Source organism: Scomber japonicus, chromosome 5 (assembly GCF_027409825.1).
Source record: "Scomber japonicus isolate fScoJap1 chromosome 5, fScoJap1.pri, whole genome shotgun sequence".
NCBI classification, from domain to species: Eukaryota; Metazoa; Chordata; class Actinopteri; order Scombriformes; family Scombridae; genus Scomber; species Scomber japonicus.
The window spans coordinates 11,038,968-11,061,287 of NC_070582.1; the positions used below are offsets into that span (position 1 = coordinate 11,038,968).

The 22,320-nt window shown below is 42.1% G+C and overlaps 1 protein-coding gene across 1 annotated transcript; it reads right to left on the reverse strand.

Moving 5' to 3' along the window:
- Positions 1 to 294: 294 nt before the first annotated feature.
- On the reverse strand, positions 295 to 21,864 carry syt7a (synaptotagmin VIIa). Its single transcript, XM_053319100.1, has 8 exons — positions 20,642 to 21,864; positions 16,753 to 16,884; positions 6,681 to 6,783; positions 4,602 to 4,869; positions 3,028 to 3,197; positions 2,617 to 2,731; positions 1,721 to 1,920; positions 295 to 399 (listed from the first exon to the last, which is right to left on the reverse strand). The coding sequence occupies exons 1-8, from the start codon at positions 21,862 to 21,864 to the stop codon at positions 295 to 297; spliced, it is 2,316 nt and encodes a 771-aa protein (XP_053175075.1).
- Positions 21,865 to 22,320: the final 456 nt, after the last annotated feature.

The following is a 22,320-nucleotide window of genomic DNA, read 5'->3' on the forward strand; positions in this document are numbered from 1 at the left end:
TACAGACAGTCAGAAACAGGGGGACCATTGGCAAAGTGGTGAGACGCTGAAATTAAGACACAGCCGTATGAGAGGAGGAACAGAAGAAGAATGAAGAGTTGGAGAGGGATAGAGATTTTCAAAGAAAAGAGAAAAAGAGTTTAAAGGTTTAAGAGAGCAGATGGCTAATTGTACCCGTGTTTCACAGCCTGGCAGCAAGTCAGTCTTGTGCATAAGGACGGGAGTGGGAGGAGGGGAGGGACTGGGAGAAGATAGGAGACAGGAAGAGGCCATGGAGGAAGCTGGGTAGTGCGATCAGGCCTTGAGAGCGTGCCACTGGGCGACGTTAGTACGCGGCCGAGCAAGCATGTCTTTCCAGTGCTTCACTTCCGCTGGTCCACTCTTCCACGATAGGTAGATCTGAGAGAGGGGGAAAAAAGAGAAGGAATGATAATATAGGATTACCTGTTAAAGTGACAGCGTTTTATCATTCAGACGTGGGTGTACAGCAAAATCATTCAGTCATGACAGCACCTTAATAGAAAGAGCCACAATGTTTGCACAATATTTGGCACCTACTGCATGAGAGGGGAGTAGTGTCTCTGCTGGGGAAGTGTTGAGCTGTCACATGGTGCATTGCTAATAGATTTTAAAATGTATTTTGCCATTAAAGCTTTAATTAACTGTTAAATAAGCTGCATCCTCCTTACTTATTGTAAATGGGTCTTAAATATTTACATGATGGCTTCACACGTGATAAAAAACCACAGCTGAAGCTATTTCAGCTCTTCCAGAAAAGTAATCTAAAGTAAGATATCATTTATAAGACGTGTAAATAAAGAAACCACATTGTAAAATTTAATTAAAAAGTTTGAGTAAACAGAACAGCTCATGCATAGCCATTATTTTCGATTAGGTGCTGAAGTGTCTTAATTAAAATGTTATTCATTTTAGAATAACACCTAGTTGGTTTGGATGCTTACTGCAACAAATGCTTCCAGTGCTTACATATTATGCATTAATCTTTGTGTTTTTAGACAGTACATGCCTGAGGACAAGGATTTTTAAAGATGAGAAAATATGACTGATGAGTTTGGCAAATGTGACAGCAGTTGGTGGAGTTAAAACTTCCCTGAACCACATGAAGAGGAGGACAGGGCTAGACATTTGAAGATCCCTGCCTATCAAAGTTTAAGGATTTCTAAATGCAAAGTAGTTGCTTGAACAGTGGCGAGAACGGCTGCTAACAAACCTACAACCCTTACATTTTGTCAAGGACATGTCTTGTGTGATGTTATACCCCTTCCATTGTCCTCTGTAGTGAACTACATGTTGTTGCCCCAGTATGACGAGTCGCCCTAAAAACTTTGGATTGGTTCGGCAATGCAGGTTTTTTTTCCCTCTCTTATTGTTTTCACCCAGTTTTTACAATGAAACTTGAGAGATTGTCCTCTGTGAGCCAAGCATTTAGAGACTGACCTGTGAGTCTAGGTCAGGGTCGTAATTATTACTCTAAACTCTCTACTCGACTAACGTCAGCCCCTTAGCTAAATGTTCCAGTCCTTAACAGGTATTTTGCTAACATAACCTATGACCACATATACTAATATACTTGACTTTGACATGTCCTTTGATTTTACTGATAAAAGCTAATTAGTCCGACATTAGCAGCATTAATGCCTGGAAGGGTCATATGTTGTAACCAAGGGCAACAACAACAAAGAATACTGTCAGACGTTACCTTGCCGATAACGTCGTTGCGGCTGAGCCTGTCCTTGTCCATGACGGTGATGATGATGGTGGTCTCCCTCAGCACATGGGCGGGCACGTCAAAGGGGAAGGACTCATTGAAGACGGGGTTCAGACAGCGTTTGATCGTCACTGTCTTCTTCTTCTCTACACGCTTGTCCTTGTGCATCAGCCACACCTTCACGTAGGGATCTGCAATGTTGGTGCAGAGTGCAGCAGTTTACATGTGAGCCACAGGATGAAGATGCCCATGGAAGGTGATTTTTGGGGTTAGATTTGCAATTACACTCCTAATTGTTAAAGTCAGGGAAGGCAGCTGGGAAGCAGATACTTAGTTTGAGCTCAAGGTCAACTTATCCCCAGAGCAAGGAAACATACAAATGAGGAAGTATTTATGGAAACAGGGCCTGGGATTTGTACTACCAATTCTGGAGCATTATCATTTTCTGTGATACTAACAGACAACGCTCCCACTACTCCAGGAAGCAATACATTTACAAAAATATGCCACAGAAAGCTTTTCACAGTGCGATCTGATATTTTTTTTTAAAAACTAGCACCAGACTGAGCTGACACAGATTTGACTGGGAGGCTGAAGATCCTCATAGATATACAGAAAGAGATAGAGACAGAAAAGGAAAGAGAGAGGGCTAGGGAGAGAGATGCTTGATGTGATGTCACCTTGCTGCCGCAGCTATCTATGACATGACCCAGCTCGGGAGCCAGACAGCGACCGTCCTCTGTGCGGATAGGTCAGTAAATGTTTGAACACAGAGCCCGAGCTGTGTGTGAAGCTACGTGGCTTCCAGTGTTATGATGAGGGTTTTCTGGCTGGTGGTTAAGGGTTAGAAAAAGAAAAAGACTGAGCAAACAATGAAGAATCTCTACCTGAGGTGCCCCCGATATCCATGGCTTTGAGATGGCGCGCTTTGATGATGTTCACAGTGATGATGTTGGCAGTGGGATTATAACAGAGAGACACCAGCAGGTCTCCTCGTCTCCCCTGAGGAACACACACACGCAAGCACAATGGAGTATGAATCATCCAGTCTAATATCAGATTTCATCTAGGAATATCAAACTTCAGATTAATCCCTAGCTTGTTATGTAATCTTACATCACTGCCCTCTCTGCTCTAAACCCCAATCAGTCTGAGCCCATTGATCATCATTAAATGCGTATCAATAATGCGTCAATCAAGCTCACATGCTGATAGTAGTAGGCAAATAGCATCACACTGGCCTTCATAAGACTGTAATTACAACATCTGAATGAAAAAGCCGCCCCGCCCTCTCTTACACTGCCATCACTGCAGGGCTTGAGCTCCTTCCAGAAGGTTTTTATCTGACCCAGTTCCACCTTGTTAAGGGGGATTGACACCTCTCCAATGGGGTCATTCCTGCTGAAACGGTCGAAGTCCAACACCTGAAGGTAAAGTGTGCGCTCCCTCACCTTCTCGTAAGGGAAGCCTGAAAGCACAGACAAAAAGAAAACAATGAGCTGAGGAAAAGCAAGTTACACTGTGACACTGAGAAGGTTAGACACACAGTCCTGACAGAGCAGGAAGGGCAGTAAAAAACCTGTAATCTACACAGCGCTAACAGGGATGAATTTGGCAAAGGCCAAAGTGCATTTTAAGAACTGCAGGACCAGCCAGCACTCTCTCAAATGACTGAGAGGGATCATTATACTCTAGTCACAAAGACCTATCTCATTCATTTTTCAGGAGCATCGGCTATTGTTCTAATTTTGGCAGAGTGTTTGAGCTTTCTGAATGTTATTTCGGCTATTTTACTGTCACCCTGTCATCCAAGTAGAATGATCATAATGAAGCAAATTCAAATCATACAGGAGTGAAACACTTCACTGCTCTCTGCACTCCCGCTGTTTAACATCTGCAGTTTGCAGCACTCAACAATTGTATTCTCTAACAAAACTGTTTCTAGAGCTCGAGGTTTTATCAATTAAAAAAAATTAGCTTCATTTCACACCTTTATGAATTTTCACACGAATCACACAATGCTCATTTGGTGCTGAGAAACAACCTCTTTGTCATTGCCATAAATCAGTATTCAGTACTTGTTTGTGACTAGACTTTCATTTTCATGCAGTTCAGCAACACTTCACTCTAACAAAATAATAATGATACATTCTAAAAATATCAATATAATCTTAAACAAAGTTTACAGAGATATTAACTCAGGTAAACATGTCAAGAAAAAGTGCTATATAAATAAAGATTACTATTATATTATTATAAAGTATTAAACAAAGTGATTTTTTGACTTGATGACGCTAGACAAAATGTTAAAAGAATCACTAAAGTTTTTAAAGTTCATCCCGAGGGGTCATGAACAAATGTATTTTATTATATATGTCCTGTTTTACCTTTTTGTTTAACTGACACTGATTTTAGTTATTGTTTGTTGTTGTCTTTGAGTGGACTCCAGGAAGACTAGCAACCACTTTGCGGAAGTTAATGGGGATCCTGATAAAGAATAAAAAATAAACCTGATGACAATCAATCCAATACTTGTTGAGGTGTTTCACTCAAAACCATATATGCCATAATTGTGATAGGGCTAGTGGTAAACTCAGGGGACTGTTGGGTTACATCCTCTATGAACATCTGCTGGTTGTTTTCATATTTCAGTATGCAATCCCTAGAGCCGCTAGCGTGACTAGAAACAGAAATTGGCTGCGTTCAGTGTTAAAGAATTAGCAGAAAACTAGAAATCAGAAACACCAGATTAAAGTCAGATGAGAAGAGACCCCCCCTCTTGGGCAGCTTAACAAAATACAATTTAAATAATAATGTGTCATAACAATTGAAACTGCTCTTTAATACGTATCTGAGTGGAAATAACACACACCCTCAAACAGGAAGGTTTCATTCCAGTGGGGATTGAGGTTCTTCCTCTTAACCTTGGTCTCCAGTTTGTGTTTCTTGTCGGGCAGCAGGTAGATTTTCACGAAGGGGTCCGAGGTGCCAGAGAAGTCCTTTGCTGGGAGTTCCTGGCCCCTGAGAACTTTGACGGTGAGGGTTGTGTTCTGAAAGCTGTAGCCTATGCTGAACTGGATCCGACCCAGCTTCTCACTGATAGGCCCTTCACCGTCATCATCCTCTGAACCTGGGGACAGCTGCAGGGCCACAAATGCACTCAAATAAATATAAACACATCCAGCAGCAGTAGTAGCAGCAGCAGCAGCAGCAGCAGCAGCAGCAGCAGCAGCAGCAGCAGCCAGTCACACAGAAAAGTTAAATCCAAGGGCACCCACCCTCTTTGACATACGCACGTGCAAACAGACCTTGACAGAGGGAAGCTGTGAAGGGAGGAGATTTTGGAGCTGCTGCTTAAAGGCAGAGATTGGTCTGACATTAAGAAGACTGAGAGAGTTTAATTTCCTTACTAATGTTCTTAAGAGGCAGGAGGTGCTCAGATTGGAGATAGTAGAGCTTTAGACCACCCATCTCTCTCATAGCCACTCTGACTGCTTTATCACTGCTATGCACTAAAAGGCCACTATCTGATAGAGAGCAGCGGACAGAGAAACGGAAAAAAGAGAGCGAGAGAAAAGCAGGAGGAGTAAGAGAGGAATAGAGTGCATTGCATGAGGGGCATGGAGAGAACGGCCGGGGAAGCACAGCTCAAGGTTGGCATTCTCCACTTGCAGCTGTCTTTATGGTCATTACTTTTCTCCCTGTGGCTGCACCTTCTGCCTTCTCTTTCTCTCACTCCTACAATAGCAAAAGATTAGAAACAAGCCTTTGAGGACTTTGAAGGAGATAAGACAACCAACAGTTCACAGGACCATTTCGCGCTCAAGTCTCCACTGACACTTTGAATAAGGCTAGCCCGAGGAGTGATTTGCATACAAACTATGAGTCACCTTGGATGGCTTGTTTCGCTTGATTGCTACTGTGGGAACTGCCTGTGTTTTTTTTCTTCCTTCTATTATCGCTCTCCTCTAGCCATGTACAGCTTTACATCAACCTGCCATTAGCATAGAGGATGATTCTGCACCAGTCCTGTCTCAGAGACTACACAAGACTACCAAAAGTATGTGACACCGACACCGAGCGTTATATATGATTATTAAACATCTTTCCTCCAACTTTCTGGAAAGGCTTTCCACTAGAGTTCTGAGCTGGACTGCAGGGATTTTCTCTCACTGAGCTACAAGAGGAGCATTAGTGAGGTCGGGCGCTGATGTTGGGCGAAAAGATCTGGCCCTCCGTCGGCATCCAAGTTCATCCTGAGTGTGTTAGACTTGGTTGAGATCAGGACTGTGTGCAGATCAGTTAAGTTCTCCCACACCTAACATTGATATATAATGGAGAAAACTGACATATGTTCTCAAAGTTTAGGATAAAGTAAAACATATCTAGTCTAAGTGTGATTGAGTACATACCACCCCAAAGACAAGACGTTCCAATTTTATGTTTATAGCCCAGTTTGGTAACTATGGTAAATATGGCCCATGTCTTTTTCTTTTTTCTTTTTTAATACTTGTGTGGTTCTTATTTTTCCCTTTTTATGTCCACTTCACTGGCCAGGTCAGATCGCCTCTTACATAATTTAATAATTCAGAGGTTTCTTGTTTGCTTCTCCTTGTAATTGATCAAACAGTGTGCTAAAAATGAGCCACTTTACTGTAAAAGGATGTTATAAAAGACTCCATTTGACCATATAGAGTTTTGTCACATGACATAAAACTGTGCTGCAATGTTGGATGTTTGTTTCTTCTCCTCCTTCTTCTTTTTAAAATTGATTTATTTCTCAAATGAATGCATAATTGTCAAAACAGGAAGAAAAGCATGTAAAATAAATAAAATATTTCTTTTTGTGTAATTGTGATGAAACCAAGAAGTCCAATCCATAAGAGCCAGACCAAAAAGCATCAGCATAGGTGACAGTGGGATGGATGTGTGGTGGGACAGATGGTCTTACCATCACCATGTCTCCAGTGAGAGAGTTGGCCAGGTCAGTTACGGAGGAGTGGCCGTCAGCATCAGGGGGTTGGCCTTTGGGGCTGTTAGCTGGCTTGTTGCCCCTGTAAGCAAAAACATAAGTTGACCCAGGAGGAAAACAGTGACGACATGCACTGAGAAGCTAACTCTTCCCTCGAAAGAGAGAATGTCTGAGCACACGGGGAGTCCAACCTCCACCTGTTTGGCACTTGAAAAACTGCCTAACTAAAAAACAACCAATTGAGTCCAAGTTTTCTTTGGATAGATGTCACTTCAAAGTCGATTGTGCTGTCTCTAGCTATCGTGAGCGAAGCCAAAAAAAAAATCTGCCAAAGATTTCACAGATTAACAGCGGGCGCTAGAACTGAGCACATTTGATGCAGTGAGTTGTGTTGGATAAAAGTTGGAACCTGAGTTGACTATACATATGCCCAGTGTGGCAAACATCCATATCTCTAACAAAGAAGTTACCTCCACCAAGTAAACAGACACATTTTCAGACAGAAATGAGATCTACTAAATTTGATTTGATAGAAGCCAATGAATTATCTTGAGACCCTTGTTTGCTCTGAAGACATTAACGAGACACACGTGTATAATGACATGTATAGCAACATGACGTTACTATAAATACAATAGACAGACATTTATAGCGACATGTAGAAGACCAGACGTTTAACAGGACAGCTGATGGCACAGATGTTGAGGAGTTTGTGTTTGTGTGTTTAAAATCTATCAGTTAATGAGGAATTTGCATCAACAACAGCAAAAATATTAATAAAAACATAAAGGAGAGAGCAGAGGTCTCCCATGGCAGAGCTGGTGCTTAGGTGCAAATGTTAATAGATGTTAAGTTAAGAAGTTTAGTTCCTTCACACGAGGATTGTTGGAAACATAATGTAAAATTGGGATAAACATTCTGGGGGAAAAAACCCTCTACGTTTCATACATCATGAAAATAAGAAGAATCACAAAGTGTACAGAAAATAAAATAGTAAAAGAAGACAAGAAAATTAAAAATAGAATAAATATCATGAGATTAAAGAAAGTATGAGAAAAGATAGAACAAGAGACGAGCCAAACGCGAAAGTCCTGGCCAATGTAATGTGACACATTGGACACACAGCACTCCATAGATGACTGGTCAAGGCACATGGAGAGGCTGAACACTGAAACACTGTTAGGCAATAAATGAATAGTAAATAGAGAAGAAAAAACAAGACCAGAAACACAGAGAAAGAGGAACAAAATGAGCAAGAGAGGATGCTGAAGTTGCAGACACACACACCGGACAGAAATCATAAAGACTGTAGATTAAAATAGAAGGTTCAACAAGAATGAGAGAGAAATAGAAAAAGCAAGCTGAAAATTATTTATCTGTATAAGAAGAGATAGCAAGTATTAATAGCATGAACAGCGAGGTTACGAAAACTAAAACCAAACACGAGATTGTTACAAACACCAGCACATTAGAGAGAAAAAACAGAGCTGCAAGAAAAGATAGGGAACGAAGGAAGGAAAGCCTGGAAACACAAGAGAGGCTTAGTTTGGTCAGTCTGATAAGTATCAAAGAATAAGAGACAAAATTAAAGAGCTATGCACACACAATATCTCTAACAGGAGACAAAAGGGACGAACATGCTAAAGGGAGAAAAAGAGCACAGAGAAGAAAAGAAAAAAGACAATAAATACAATTGATCACCAGGAAAAAAGAGAGCAAGAACCCTCGTTCAATACATGGAGAGCTCAAAAGAAACGATAGATGAAATATAGTATGAAAGAGAAATAAGGCGTAGATATACCATACAAAAAAACATAATATCATATAAAACACAAAAAGAGACAAACGGTAAGAACAAAGGAAATGCACATTTAGAGTGTCACAAAAGAGGGCCTTGTTAGAAATGAAGTAATAACTGCAAATTATATAAGTCGCTGTAACTTTATCATCTAACCTGATTTTCCAACCATTTAGCAACACTCTAAAAGTGGGGACTGGGAACACAGGAGCCAAAGCACGAGCTGGCATTGGCTACATGTGCATATATAATATATGCAAGTAGTTGTCACTCAGAGAGTGAAGGCAATGCCTTGGAGAGGCAGAAAACAAGGAGCCCATAGAAAGTCTGTCTGTCTGGCCAGCATTCTCAGTCGCTGAGAGAATCTATGTTTCAGTTGTTGTACTTTTTGTTGGGTGCTCTGAACCACAAATTTCGATGAAAATTGATGTTGAATGCAATAATGTGTACATTTTGGCAGAAGACAAGGACAGAACCGGGGAAAATATACTGACAAATAGACAGACAGAAAAAGCAAGCAAACAAGACAAGCAAACAGACAATCACGTCAACCAGCAAAGGAACCAGAGCGAGACGGGGGGGAAGGAGGGATGTTAACCATTTCTAGAAGGGATGGGAATATTCATCAATTGGTGTTAGTTGTATTAGTTGCCAAGGGAGGTAATTGCATTTTCTGGGGCCTGTTATTTGTTCACAGACTCTAAACTGCAGGCAACGAGTTTGAGAGGAGAGGAAAAACACTAAACAAAGATCTGAGGATTAGCTCAAATGAGCTCTAAAGCAAGGAGAGAGACTTACGGTTTGAAGTAAAGCAAGGCACCTCCCTCCTCCTCCACCTCCCAACTATCGATGGGGGAGTGAACGTCTTCAATTATTCATTCTCCTTCATGCTTCATTCAGGGGTTCAGTGCATTCTCAGGTAAGAGCTAGGCAGCCAGGGGAATGGCCCTTTCTACCAGCCCTGCTCTACAGCACCTGAGGTGGTCCACTGCTCCAGCGCTGCCTCCAGGCTGTTTAAACAAAGCGGCTGGAGCTGCAGATTTGTTGCAGGAAATAACTTAGTTCCTCCGGATCGTACAATGTATCATGAATTGCAAATGAAGACTGGTTTCAGTTAAATTTCTAAAAAAAACAATATTAATTGTGGCAGATGGTAATACTACAACTGCTACATTTGGGTGCCAATACTTTTTCTGTCTGACCCCTTGGGGGTTGATATTGAAATTGATGCTTGCAGTTGTCTACAGTATCCAGTGGGAGGCAGAGTGGACTTGAGTTCAGACCAGATTCTCCCACAGCTAAGGCACAGAAAGTGGGCTGTTGGCATAGCAACGGCTCTAGAAACATAGACCATACATATAGGGGTTTGGGGTGTGTAACAAGAGGTTGTTGGGAGTGGGCACAGGGACGGGTGTGTTTGGAGGGGGTGCAGCAAACAGGCAAACACACTGAGAACAAAGATTAAGGTATAGGATATATGACAGGTACGGGTGAGAGCCTCGCAGACACACACATTCACATGAACACACATATGGAGGCAGGCAGGGCCACTTTGGGTTTCACCGTCCTGTGATACTATCCTGTTTTGTTACCTGACCGAGGGCCAGCAGCTCGAAGAGGGGGGAGGGGGGGAAAGACACTCCACTTCTAGGCTGGAGAGAGACGCGAGAAAGAAAGCCCAACCCAACCCAGAGCCCCCCACCACCACCAACCCCCCCTTTTTTTTCAGACACTCAGACTCCCCACCCCTCTGCAAACATGTCACACTCAAACAAGCACGCTTGCCTGAGACCATGAAATGATGTATTTCAATGTCTATGCTCAATTTCATAGCCACCCACTAGATCTATCATTCTTCAGGGGCCACAGCACACTTCCCAGGATCATACACAGTCAGAACCACAGCGCTGAAGCACAGCGCTGCTTACATAACTCATCATCCACATGAAACACATGTACATTCACACTGGATTCAGCCGGTCGCCCCTGCTGCTTCACTTCTCAGGCTATGTCCAAAAATTTCTGCAGCGAAATATAAATATGGATGCTTTCACTGTTAACTAATTACTTCCTGCATGTTGGAACTGGAAATGAGTCTAAAATAGCATCGTTTACTGAAATCCCATTTCAGGAAGAGGCAACAAGGGAGGTGCTAAATGCTGCCTTCTGTGTGCCTGCTCCTTTCACTGAACTCTGAATGGAAATAGAAAACCACAGAGTGATTTAGATGGTAACAAATGATGGCCCTGATTTTTTAAAGCATCGTTTTTTATGCCTATTTTACTTGTTTGTTTGTTCTTTTAGAAGCTGTATTGCTTTTATCATGGTTGGTTGCCTTCTAAAATATTGAAAAATACTGTGAGCACTGCACATATCATTAGTTTCAAATCCAATGATGAACTTACTGTTTATCATATCTATAGCCGTTAAGAGCCCCACCTCCCTTGATGGCCTCCCAATACTCTGCAATTTAGCATTCATGCCTCAGAGCTCAATTAAACTAACCAACGTTTTCCAGGGAATTTCAGTAATATGAAATCATCAAAACATTTTAAAAGTCCATTAAAACTTGCAGGCATGAGCCAACCAAATGTTTTGAATCCCGATTAAATTCATAGATTGCCTCTGAGGTGGAGGCTGCTGCAGATGTGCCACCTGTTCTGAGGCAGGACACAGGAGTCCCAGGTTAATGTTCCTAATAGCTCATCTCCCCAATCGCCATCCGTCTATCCGGATGCACGAGATGAGCATGTGTACCAGGATGTACCTGCTGGCTAGAGTGCTGCCTTCAGCCACACATAACGCATGGATGTGCAGAGTGCAATAAGTACTCCCCCCTATTGCTCTCTTGGAAGGAAGATGGATTTGCACTCTGAATTTTCTCTCATCCTCCCCTGACATATGGATGGATGGATGTATGAATGCACCCCCCTCCTTCCATCTCTCTTTGTGACTCCTTTTTTTTCCCGCCTTTGCCTAGTGCTCCCTCTTTCTTAGCATGTAGCTGAATGCATCTCCACATTCCCCCTGTGATGATGTGGATGAGCACGGTGGCCGCAGGGAGCCAAAGCCTCGGGGACAGTCTTAACCAGGCCCCCTGAAGACTCTACTGATTAGTCGGGCCTGTAAAGCCCCTGTCACAGGAGGAGCACTGTGTTAGATTAGCAGAGCATAGCATAATCAGTTTACATGTTTATGCACAAACACAGATAGATTATATGATCTGGAAAGCATTGTAAAGAATGTTTCTTCTTTTATCAGAAAAAAACAAGATGCTACATGACCACTCAGTATGTTACACAGTACTCTATACATGTGCATGTGACCTCAGGGTGACCTAGCATTAGCTGCGATAGCCTAAACACACCATCCTCCACCACATATAGGATAAACTCCTTCTACTTACAGTAAAGTGTTAAGAGCCCAAACACACAGTCATGGCATTAAATAAACACACATTTATATTGATTTAGGTAAAAGGATATAACCGCTGTTTGTCTTTGCCTTTCATGTCAAGTTAAGCAAATGTAATAAGCTCATGAATTATGACGCAATATAGACCACTTGGCAATTAACAGACACTCAGAAAATCTCACTGAGCGTCTTTGAGGCAGGGAAATATAAATCTATATCTATTAATATCTGCAAGATGTATTCTAAAACAAGAAACAACTCCACTGGCTTACACAAAATGATGTAACATGCATGGATGAATAATTGAAGGACCACAGGCAAGTGGATTGAATGTTAATGTGGCACAAGTATTCATCCCGCCTCCTCTGTCCCGAGCCTCCATCCTCATTGGGCTGTTTGCTCGCTGCTCAGAGAGAGATCTAGATTCAAAGCTCCTGGGGATTGTAGATTCTCTTTATAGCAACACTGGAGGAGAACCTACAGTATAGGTTCATTGAATCGCAACAGAATTGTATGAGTGGAGATCAATGAGGCATTAACAAGCCACTCTAACATCCTAATTAAGCTTTCTAAGCTCAGCAACCTATGGATCCCTGGTATATAAACATCTCAGCATGTGTGGCCCCAGAATCAAAGCAACAGACAGATTTTTTAATGTGACTGCGTTCCTCTGCTATTTTATTGTGCAACATGCCCTCCCTCTCCGCTCTCCTCTCTCTATCTCCTGGAAATGTGTAACCTTGGTTTGAAAGTCTCTATCACTTCCACCAAGTCGGGAGCAGTTCAGACTGTCAGTCTACCGCCTCACTCCATAAACAAATGGTCACGCACATCACTTTTATCTAGGGACTGAACATACAAGGTCAGTGAAAGAGCATAATGAATATCACGCACTATAGCACCTTCTCATGGCCAACGGGGATATCAGTGTGTTTGTTTGGCTTCTCCTTAACTATGGCCAAGCAACAATGAAACGTTGTTTGCTGCCGAAGGTTAAACGCAAAGCCTCTCTGTTGCTATTTGTCCCTTAAGTGCTTTACATACATGTTCCCATGACCACTATTCTTCAGCTAATTCTAGTGCCAATCCAGGAGTGTTACAGTGGTGGAAGAGGCACTTCACTCCACTCATGTAAACGTACTGATACAGTACAAAAATGTGAAAACATTAAATTTTAAGTAAAGTCCTCATTCAAACTCCTACTTCAAGTTCTCCTTCGCTCAACTATGTGTTTGTCTCATTTTCACTTCACTTGGATGTTTGAGTTTCACTGTGCAGAATGATGTGTGGAGTTTAACTAGAAAGCTGTTTTCACATTCATCTAATGAGGGGTGAAAGTGTCTCTGTGCTCATCTTAAATCTGAAAAATACAAGCATGACTTGTGACATCACAACTAGTTTGGAGCCAATTGTGGTCCAGTATGCAATTTACACAAATGTGATGTGGAAACTTGAAGCTTCCAGTGCACAAACATTTTACAGTGAAGTAGGAGACATCTTCAGCAGCTACACTTCTGAAATACAATATGTAATATCTAATTACCATAGATAATGTATTCTTCAATGGGGGAGGAGATGTCATTCCATGACATAAATTAGTATTACTGTATATCTTTATTTTTGAAATACATCTTTAAGTTACAATACAGGAGTACTATCAGAAAATGTGCTTAGATAATCAAAGTAGAAGGAAATGACATTATTAGATTGTTATTGCTGATTAATCTATTGGATAATCTATTGGTTTATTGGGTAATCCTATCTATTTGGGCCTCAAACATCACCTATTTATTCAATCTGAGAAGGTTTGAGGGGAAATCACTATTTGGTAGAACTTGTGATAAGGGGTCCTAACTTGACACAGCTTTTTTTGCAAGAGGATCAAACCAACAAGGCTGGAAATCACTGCTTTAATGTTTAAGAAAAATGGAAATAGTGATCTAAAGAACAAATACCTAAAATTGCACTTAAATATAGCACTTTCCACCTCTGGCCGTTTCACTGATGCATACTAATACATACTATACAGCATCTCTTCTGCAGAGCAGCTCTTTGCTATTCATCACGAGCGAAGAGATTTCACTTTGATGTGAGCACTGATGATGTTAATGTTTGTGAGTCACATGACCTATTCGCATTAGCTTCGGAGCCTTAATGTTTGGTTCAAATCATTTGCCAGTGATATGTTGTCCATATACCCAATTATGTTTAATAAATGAATGGGGTATAACATAAGGGATGCAGATATGTAGATGAGTGATGGACACATGAAGGACATGTTTGATGTAAACACACAGACTGCAAGGATATAGCTATATGGGGAGGGGTAGGGGGTGGGGAGTTGTAGGGTGGAGAATGAGAGACGAATGAAAGCACAGCTTTGTCTCTGGCTCGAGGCAGGCTCAAGAGCCCCGTTTAGAATGAGCAATATGCCAGCAGCTTGATTGATTAAATCATGGTCAGACATCTGTGAAGTCAGCACTAACACCACGGGGAATGATAAACTCCCAGCAAGCTTACACCTTGCATTTCTAATACACCGTGGACTTATAACGTTTTTTTTTTTTTTTGAGCCTCTAAATTTAGCAACCAATTAAAGTGTGGCCAAATCATTCATTATGCATTTGAGATTGTAATTTATCATTAGACAAACAAAACAATAAGTGTCTCAAGTGGAATTAGTTTACAGCAGAGAGAGGACAAGGAGCCCACTAAAAGGCTGAGACATTCAAAAGCTTTCATTATAGGTTTTTTCTTTTCATTTTATTTTTACCTCCCACTTCTCTATTGTTCACAGACTGTAAGCTGCCAGTCATTCTGTTTTGACTGAAAGAAATTAAATGCACCTCAGGTTAATCTAGAAAATACCACAATGCATTCAATCACTGTTAATCGAGGTGAGTCCGCCTGGCCGCGTTTTGGACCGAGCAGCCTGCGGTTCCTGCTTGCTGTTTAGTCTATTAGTTGATTTCACAAGCCATTTAAGGAGGTTTCCAGGTGAACACAGGAGCTGGAAAAGCCAGATGTAATGTGCACAGCAAATTACACAGAAAATTGCACTCCAGTGGCCCTGCAAGTTTCACACTAATTCTTAATAATAGAGATAGTTTTGATGTTCACAAAGGCAACGTTCCTACTCAAAGCATACTTTCATGCTTGTTTGTAACACTGCAACGCTGAGTCGACTTCAGGGAAAGGCCACATGATGCTTGAGGGAAGGAGAATAAAATGAGGTGAAAAACCAAGAGACAAGTCAAATCCACTATTGTTGACTTAGCATAGCTCTGAAGGCACATTTTGTCTAATGAATTAATTTGCTTATTAGTTCAGGGGAGAAAAAGACATTGGCGATCTTTTTTGAGATGCTCTTTGATTAAAACTTAATATCTGAAAGTAAAATGTCTCCAGTCGCGCAGCCCACATGTGCTGCTTCATACTGCAGCTGTGCATGTACGATAAGAAAAACTGTTACCATCTGTATTGTAATAGGGCTCCAGTTTTAAATCATGCGTCAAATTGATGAAACACTTGTGAATGAGGAATAATTGGTGTGACGAGTAAATCAAAATTTGTTCACCCTTCCCTGCCATTTTGTTTTAAGGTGTGTGTCTTATTATGCATCTCCAAATTGTCTCCAATTTGTCACAGAATCAAAGTGAGGTTAAAACGGCCTAATTGGACTGCAGAGGAAATCTAGTGTGTCGTATCTGCCTTGGGCTGGACCAAACGCAGGATTTCACTCTGGCTGTGTGATGTTACACACTGGCTCAAATAATCACAACTACCATCCATGGCCGAAATGAACAACAGAAGCACAGTGTGGTTTGAGCTGTCTGCATCACACGGCACAGACACTGTACTTGTTTGTTAAACTGTTCCACAAAAAAGAAAAAAAATAGCTCCGATTCCTAAACAGAATGTGAAACCAATTATTTTAGGAAATAGGGAGAGTACACGAGTTGTTCATCCTCCTAGACGAGTGGAAATATTTTGGCTTCTAGTGTATAAGGTGGCTGGCAAGGAAAAGGTTTATTTTTAGCAGCATGTTTATGTAAGTGACTAACATGTTGTGGAATAATGAGGAGCCTCTCTGGGCCCTTGGTGGAGCTACAGAGACGGGACTCTCAGAGCAGCAGAGGGTGATTGAAGGAAGCTAATGAGCAGGAGGGGGGAAAAAAAGAAAACAGGAGTAGAAATAGAAAGGATTGGGATAATAGAAGCATGAAAATACAAAGGAAATACAACAATTACCAATGGGAGGTCTCTGCAAGGCAGGAGTGAAAAGACAAACAAATAGAGATGAAAATGGTGGAGGAGAATGCCATTGCGATATGGGAGATAATTATCATGGTCAGAAAAAAAAAGAAGACACTGGCTCGAGAAAACACTGTTTCATTCGATTGGCTGAAAATGTACCCCTAAAAGCATAAAAAAGGGCGGAAGCACGAGTGGGTGCAACTGAGCATCTCACTGCTGTGATTTATGAGCTCATTACTGCTTTACATCTAGCATCTAAATTGCTTTATCTCTTTACTCATTTTGGCATTACAGGCATTGTTTTCCTCATTTGGCAGTGTAGTCAGCTCTTGTTTTTATTTCTATAATATATAACAGTGTAGAGCTCTGGTGTTATTTTAGGCACAGGTCGGTAGCACAATGCTCTTAAGTGCAGTGAGTCACTGAAAACACTAAAAAAACTAAACTACTCTCCTCTACCTAGATGCTGAAATCATCTCATGTTTTTTCTTTGATATTATATCCTTCGCATCCTTTCATTTGCACCTCATTCTCTCTCTCTCTCACGCACACACACAAGCACTCTCATATGTTATCCGGTACCTCTTCTCAGGAGGGGGCTCCTGATTGGATGGTGGTGCTGCCTGCGCTGTTTCCTGCAGGTCAGGGATATTGGCAAAGTCATCTTGCTCGGCCACACCAATGGCCAAAGCCAGGACCACCATCTTCCCTTCACTGGCTCCCCCATACAAAAAAATACGATAAGAGATAGAAACAGATGGAAAGAGAAAAGAGGCAAGAAAAAGAGAACAGATGCAAATGATAGGGGAGATCGAACATAAAGAAGGTGTGGTGCAAGGGGGGAGAGAAGAAAAGAGAGGTCATTTAAGGTGACGGTAAAGACAGAGAAGCAGAGAGAGACGGCGGAACCGTACGAGAGTAAACAAGAAGCAGTCACAGAGAAAATCGTCATGTTGAGAAAACACTACATAACACCCCAGCGGTAAACACTTTGTCCAGGGAAGGATATTAAAAAAGAAACCTTCGACGAAAAAGGCCGAATCAATCAATAATGTAATGATTTTAATGAAGTGGTGTCGACAACAGGTGCAGGCTGTGTTCACATCATACACACAACAAATAATAAGGGGAACCGCTGGTGATTAGTTAATGATTGTTAATGGATGTGATATTCAGCTGCTTGCACACCCAACTTCCACACATGTGAAAAGGTATGTACGGGCCTTTATGTGCACACACACACTGACACAAAACACTCCACCCACACACAGTAATTTATCTAGTTATCTAACCTGCCTTCTGCTTTCCCTCCAGACTCACCTTTCCCATCGAACATGCCTGTCGTCTTTCTCCAGAGTTAAGATTTAATTAAGCCTCATTAAGAAGATCTGGACTAATTGTTTCTATTTGAGTGACGCGGTATCTTGAGGTGCTCGGTGGTGTGTCACCGTTTTCTGGGTCATTGCTCTCTCACTCTCCGTGTTGCACTCTTCTCTTTTCGGCTTCTCCATTCTGCACACAGTTCCCTCTTCAAATCCTCCCCTCCTTTTTCCCCCCCCTCTCATCCCTTTCCTCAACTCTTAATTCTCTGCTTCTTCATCACTCCCTCCTCCCTGTCGCACCCAAACCCACGGTTCTATAGCTTAAGCCTCTGACGCTGTTACAATACCTACAGCTAAAGAAAATATGGTCCTGCTAGCCTGTGGGAAGATATCAAACTAAACTTCATAATTTCATCTTTCTTACACTCTCCATTGGAAAGTCTTGTTTATTCATCTCCCTGTTGTACATCTATAGAGACTAAAGTAACCTCAAAACCCCAAAGAGATGAACTCTTGATACTGTTAATTGCATAAAAGTATATATTATTATATTTTTTTCAAACATTCATTACTTTTAAGCAACCATTTCAACATGTTATGCATTATTTTTAGCTAATTATTTCATCCTTTAATCCATTACTTTTATCCAACTATTTCAGCATTATATCCATTTACTGTTTCAGCTTCTGCACTCATTTACTAATTAGTTTTCTAACACTGTCAACTGCAACATGTGGCGTTCAGGTGTTGCTGCTAACTCAACATATGGATTCAGTTTTTTTTCTTTTAATCAAATTGTAATTTCCTTCTTTTTTTTCGAAATTAATTGAGCTACTCCACAATCTATCCCTCTAGAAACTGCAGAAGTACCCACTGGGGTGCAAGTACCTCTGGTTAGGAATCACTCTCTATGAAATATAATGTTATAGTGCTTGTATTATAAGTATAATGGTTATTGGATCCCTCTTCTCTCATCACCTGTTAAGTATGGGCATATATACTCAAGAATATTGGTAAAACACTTCAATCAATGTGGTGAACATTAAAGAAGCAGAGGCGAGAGAGGGAACAGACGTTAATGACACCAGGATAAATTATTGATTTTAAGCCGAAAAGCATGAAGACCGATCTCCGAAGAGATCCATTTGGTCAAATGGCTCCAAAGGCTAGATATCTGTGTCAACGACATCAACACATTCACTCAGCAATGATTCACCCAGATAGGGAATCTGGCCGAGATTGAAATATACTGGCTTGAACAATGGGTCATGTCTATTACTGAACCGCTCTGTCATAAATCATAAGAGGTGTTGCTGTTGCAGGAAAGGAAATAAAACAACAATGACCTCAATCTCACATTTATAATGATGAGCGCTACAGTTTACTATTACGGGCGATATTCTCGATGACCTTGGTGGCTGCATGTGCTACATTGCTAATGTTCAGCTAGCTGGTGGCATGAGTTCAGCTGTGTCGAGCTCAAATGCCCAGAAAAGCTTTAACGCACATAACAAAGAAAAGGCTAACGGTGAAGAGAGAGACTGTAAAAATAGATTCAGAACAAGTGGACATTAAACACATGTTGTACCTTGGCAGTGTCCTTCCTCATCCCTTCATCACCCTCCCTCCCCTCCCTCCCCCATTCTGCCTCCCTCCTCTTCTGGCTTGAAGTAACAATATGTCGTAGAAGTAATGGTCCTGGTGACACAAGATCAATGCTTCAGGGTTAACACAAATCTACACACAGCTGCTTAACCCTTGTTCTTATACTGATGCACAGTGACATGTGGACTGTGTGATGTACACATGCTAACACACGTCAGCAGGCCAGCAGCAAAACCAGCAGACACAGAGTTACTAACGGCATAAAAGTTACAGTGACACTGGAAACAGAGGTGCCATTTTAGCAGCAAACACTCATGAAATATGGATTAGGCCTACTTGTTTGTCTCCTAAACAGGATATTTAACAGTCATTTCAAAGGATAGCTCAGAAACAACATGTAATTGTGTGGGACGGTGTGAATATAAAACATATTGCGACTTCTCATGCCACCATTTTATGACTATCATGAACCAGCACCACTGGATCTATCTTGTAAAGACAATTGCAGGAGACAGGCTGAATGCCATCCAAACAGATGTTACTGTGTAGCAGAGCGTACAGTGTAAACATTGAACAATCTATCACAGAATGGGATAGAAATATCCCACAATATGCTGCAACGTCCCTGCCATTTTTCATGCAGGTGATGTCATTCATTTTAAACTTAGGCAAGGATGCACTTTTTTTAAACAGATTGCTCAGTAAGGAGCTTTGTAACTCATCACTGATACAGCTCTGTGCATCCACACGAACAAATGTTGGAAATTATCATTGCTCATGATGTTCGGTTTCAATTCAGATTTCAAATGATCATGAAATATATGAAGTAACCAGATGCACAAAATCTAATAAACATAATCTATTCTTGTTAATATTGGTGAGTGATCTCCGGTGTCTACATCAAATTAAATGTTAATCCATCTCCTACACACGGCTTCGCACCAAAAGACAACAGCTTATTTACATTTATAACTCCACCTCTATTAACATTTATATTATAGATTTTGACATATCTGCTATCAACTCATCATCATACATTAGCATGATGAGCATTAACTTGGACTTATTTGCCTTTGTAACTCTATATAACATTGCATTATACATATTAACTTGCAACTTGAAGTTATTACGCAAACAAAGTCAACTATGTTCTCATTCAGCCATAAACCATAAACACACACATACATTACACACTCATACAGTATATATGTATGCACACAACCCCTCTGACAGAAGTAATATCCTTCCCTGGATATGAGATACAAACTGAAAGAAAACCACCCAAAGAAGAGACACAAAACAGCATTGCACAAAAGGTAAAAGTAAAGACAGATTAGTTAGTAATCAAACATACAGACTGTACATCACGAACAATTTGATCCTAGGAAATTAATCATTACAGATGAAAACAGAGAGATACTTTAAACTAATGCACTAAGGACCTGTGTGAATATACCATAAGACACAGATAGAAACAGAGGCCTAAGCAGGCGACTCTACAAAACACTCCACAAACATTAAAAGGAAGAGGGGCGGAGACTCACAGGAAGGACTTGACGTCCAGGCCCCGATTCCGGATCTGGTCCATCATGTAATCCCAGCTGCCAGGACTGGCACGTGAGCGCCCTCCTGTTCCACCTCCCCTGTAGCGAGAGGCACCTGCTCCAGCTGGGCTGCCCCGTGCACCCCGGGGACCACCTCGTGTTCCTGCACCCCCACCCTCACCACTGCTGCCACCTCCCTCTCCTTTCCCAGCACCCCCGCCTCCCCCAGGCTGTCCAGGTGCAGTGTGTAATTGTCCCAAACTTTGGGATGTGGTGGGGGGGTGGCCGAGAACAGGGCCTGGTGGGTGGATGAGGGGCTGCTGGAGACTCTGCTGGCGCAGCAGCGTCCGAGGCCGGGCCGGCCCAGCGGGGATGTGCTCCAAAGTGGATGCATAGGATAAGACTGGATCCCCAAAGCTGGGAGGGCAGAGGAGCAGGGAGGAAAGAGAGCGCGAAGAAGGCCACGGCCGGCAGAGGACAGGATGATGGGGAGGGGAGAAGGATTCAGGAGAGGGAGAAGAAGAGGACACAGCAGATGAAGAAGAAGAGCCGTGGCAAGAGGAGGTGAGCGGGTCAGAAGTGGTGAGGTCAGGAGATGAGACGTAGAGGAGAGGGAAAGAATCATCAGAGATGACACAAGGTGGCACAGGGCAGTAAGGAGACACGTCAGAAGAAGTCAGGTTGACATCAGGATAGATACAGGAAAGTTCATCCAAACAGGAAGTTGATGATCGTGAGGGAGAGGAGGAGGAGGAAGAGGAGGAGGAAGAGGAAGGAGGAAGGGTGGTATACGAGGACAAAGTGGAGAAGGAGGCCGAGGGAGGAGCGTTGGAAGGTGGAGACAAGAGGAGGAGGAGAGAAAAAGAGAGCAACGTGAGGCAGCAGCAGTAACAGCAGTAGCAGAAATAGCAGTAGAAGGTGCAGCCTGAGTGATCGCTGTGTGCTGTGTACTGCTCATACGGCTGCGTCGGGCAGCAGTGTGCCGACTGTGAGCTCGCCCTGCGCGTCTGCGTCAGATGTGTGTGCACCTTGCGTGTCTGTGCGGTCTGAGCGTGCTGTTTGCATGAGGGTGCGCTTCGAGTGGGCCGCGGTCGAATGTGCACCGTCCGCACAGGCGTGGAGCGGCTCTGTGTCATGTGACCGCGTCGAGGTGTGTGGGTCGTGGCTTTGCAGCTTCCAGGCCTTCCTGTTAAGGGTTTTTTGGTCTGATGAGAGATCCCCATTTCCTCTACTTCGTCAGTCAACTTTTTCCATCTCTGATAGCCTCTCTTCCTTTCTCTCTAAGTCTTTTTCGTCTTTTAAATACATGCTGTATCTCCAGAGACATCCCAACAGCCAACCAAGTCCTACAGTACGACTCCCTCCCTCTGTCAGCCTCTCATTTTCCACTCCTCCCCTTTATAAATGCTGTTTAATTGGCTCAATGCCTTTCTTAAAAAATGTTTTAGGAGTCACATCTACATAAAAGTGTGACACGTGTTATTGCTCACTTATGCATCATTTCTGTGTTTTCGTGAGCTCTACAGTATCTTGTATCATGTCTTTTTTGTTTTTGCTACTCACTAAATATATCCTCTTCTCTCTCACATCTCTGTGTAACCCAGACTACCAGAATTAGGTCATGAGAGAGCTATTCACATCAGTTAGGTGCAGTTTACTCTGTTTTGCAATTATGCATT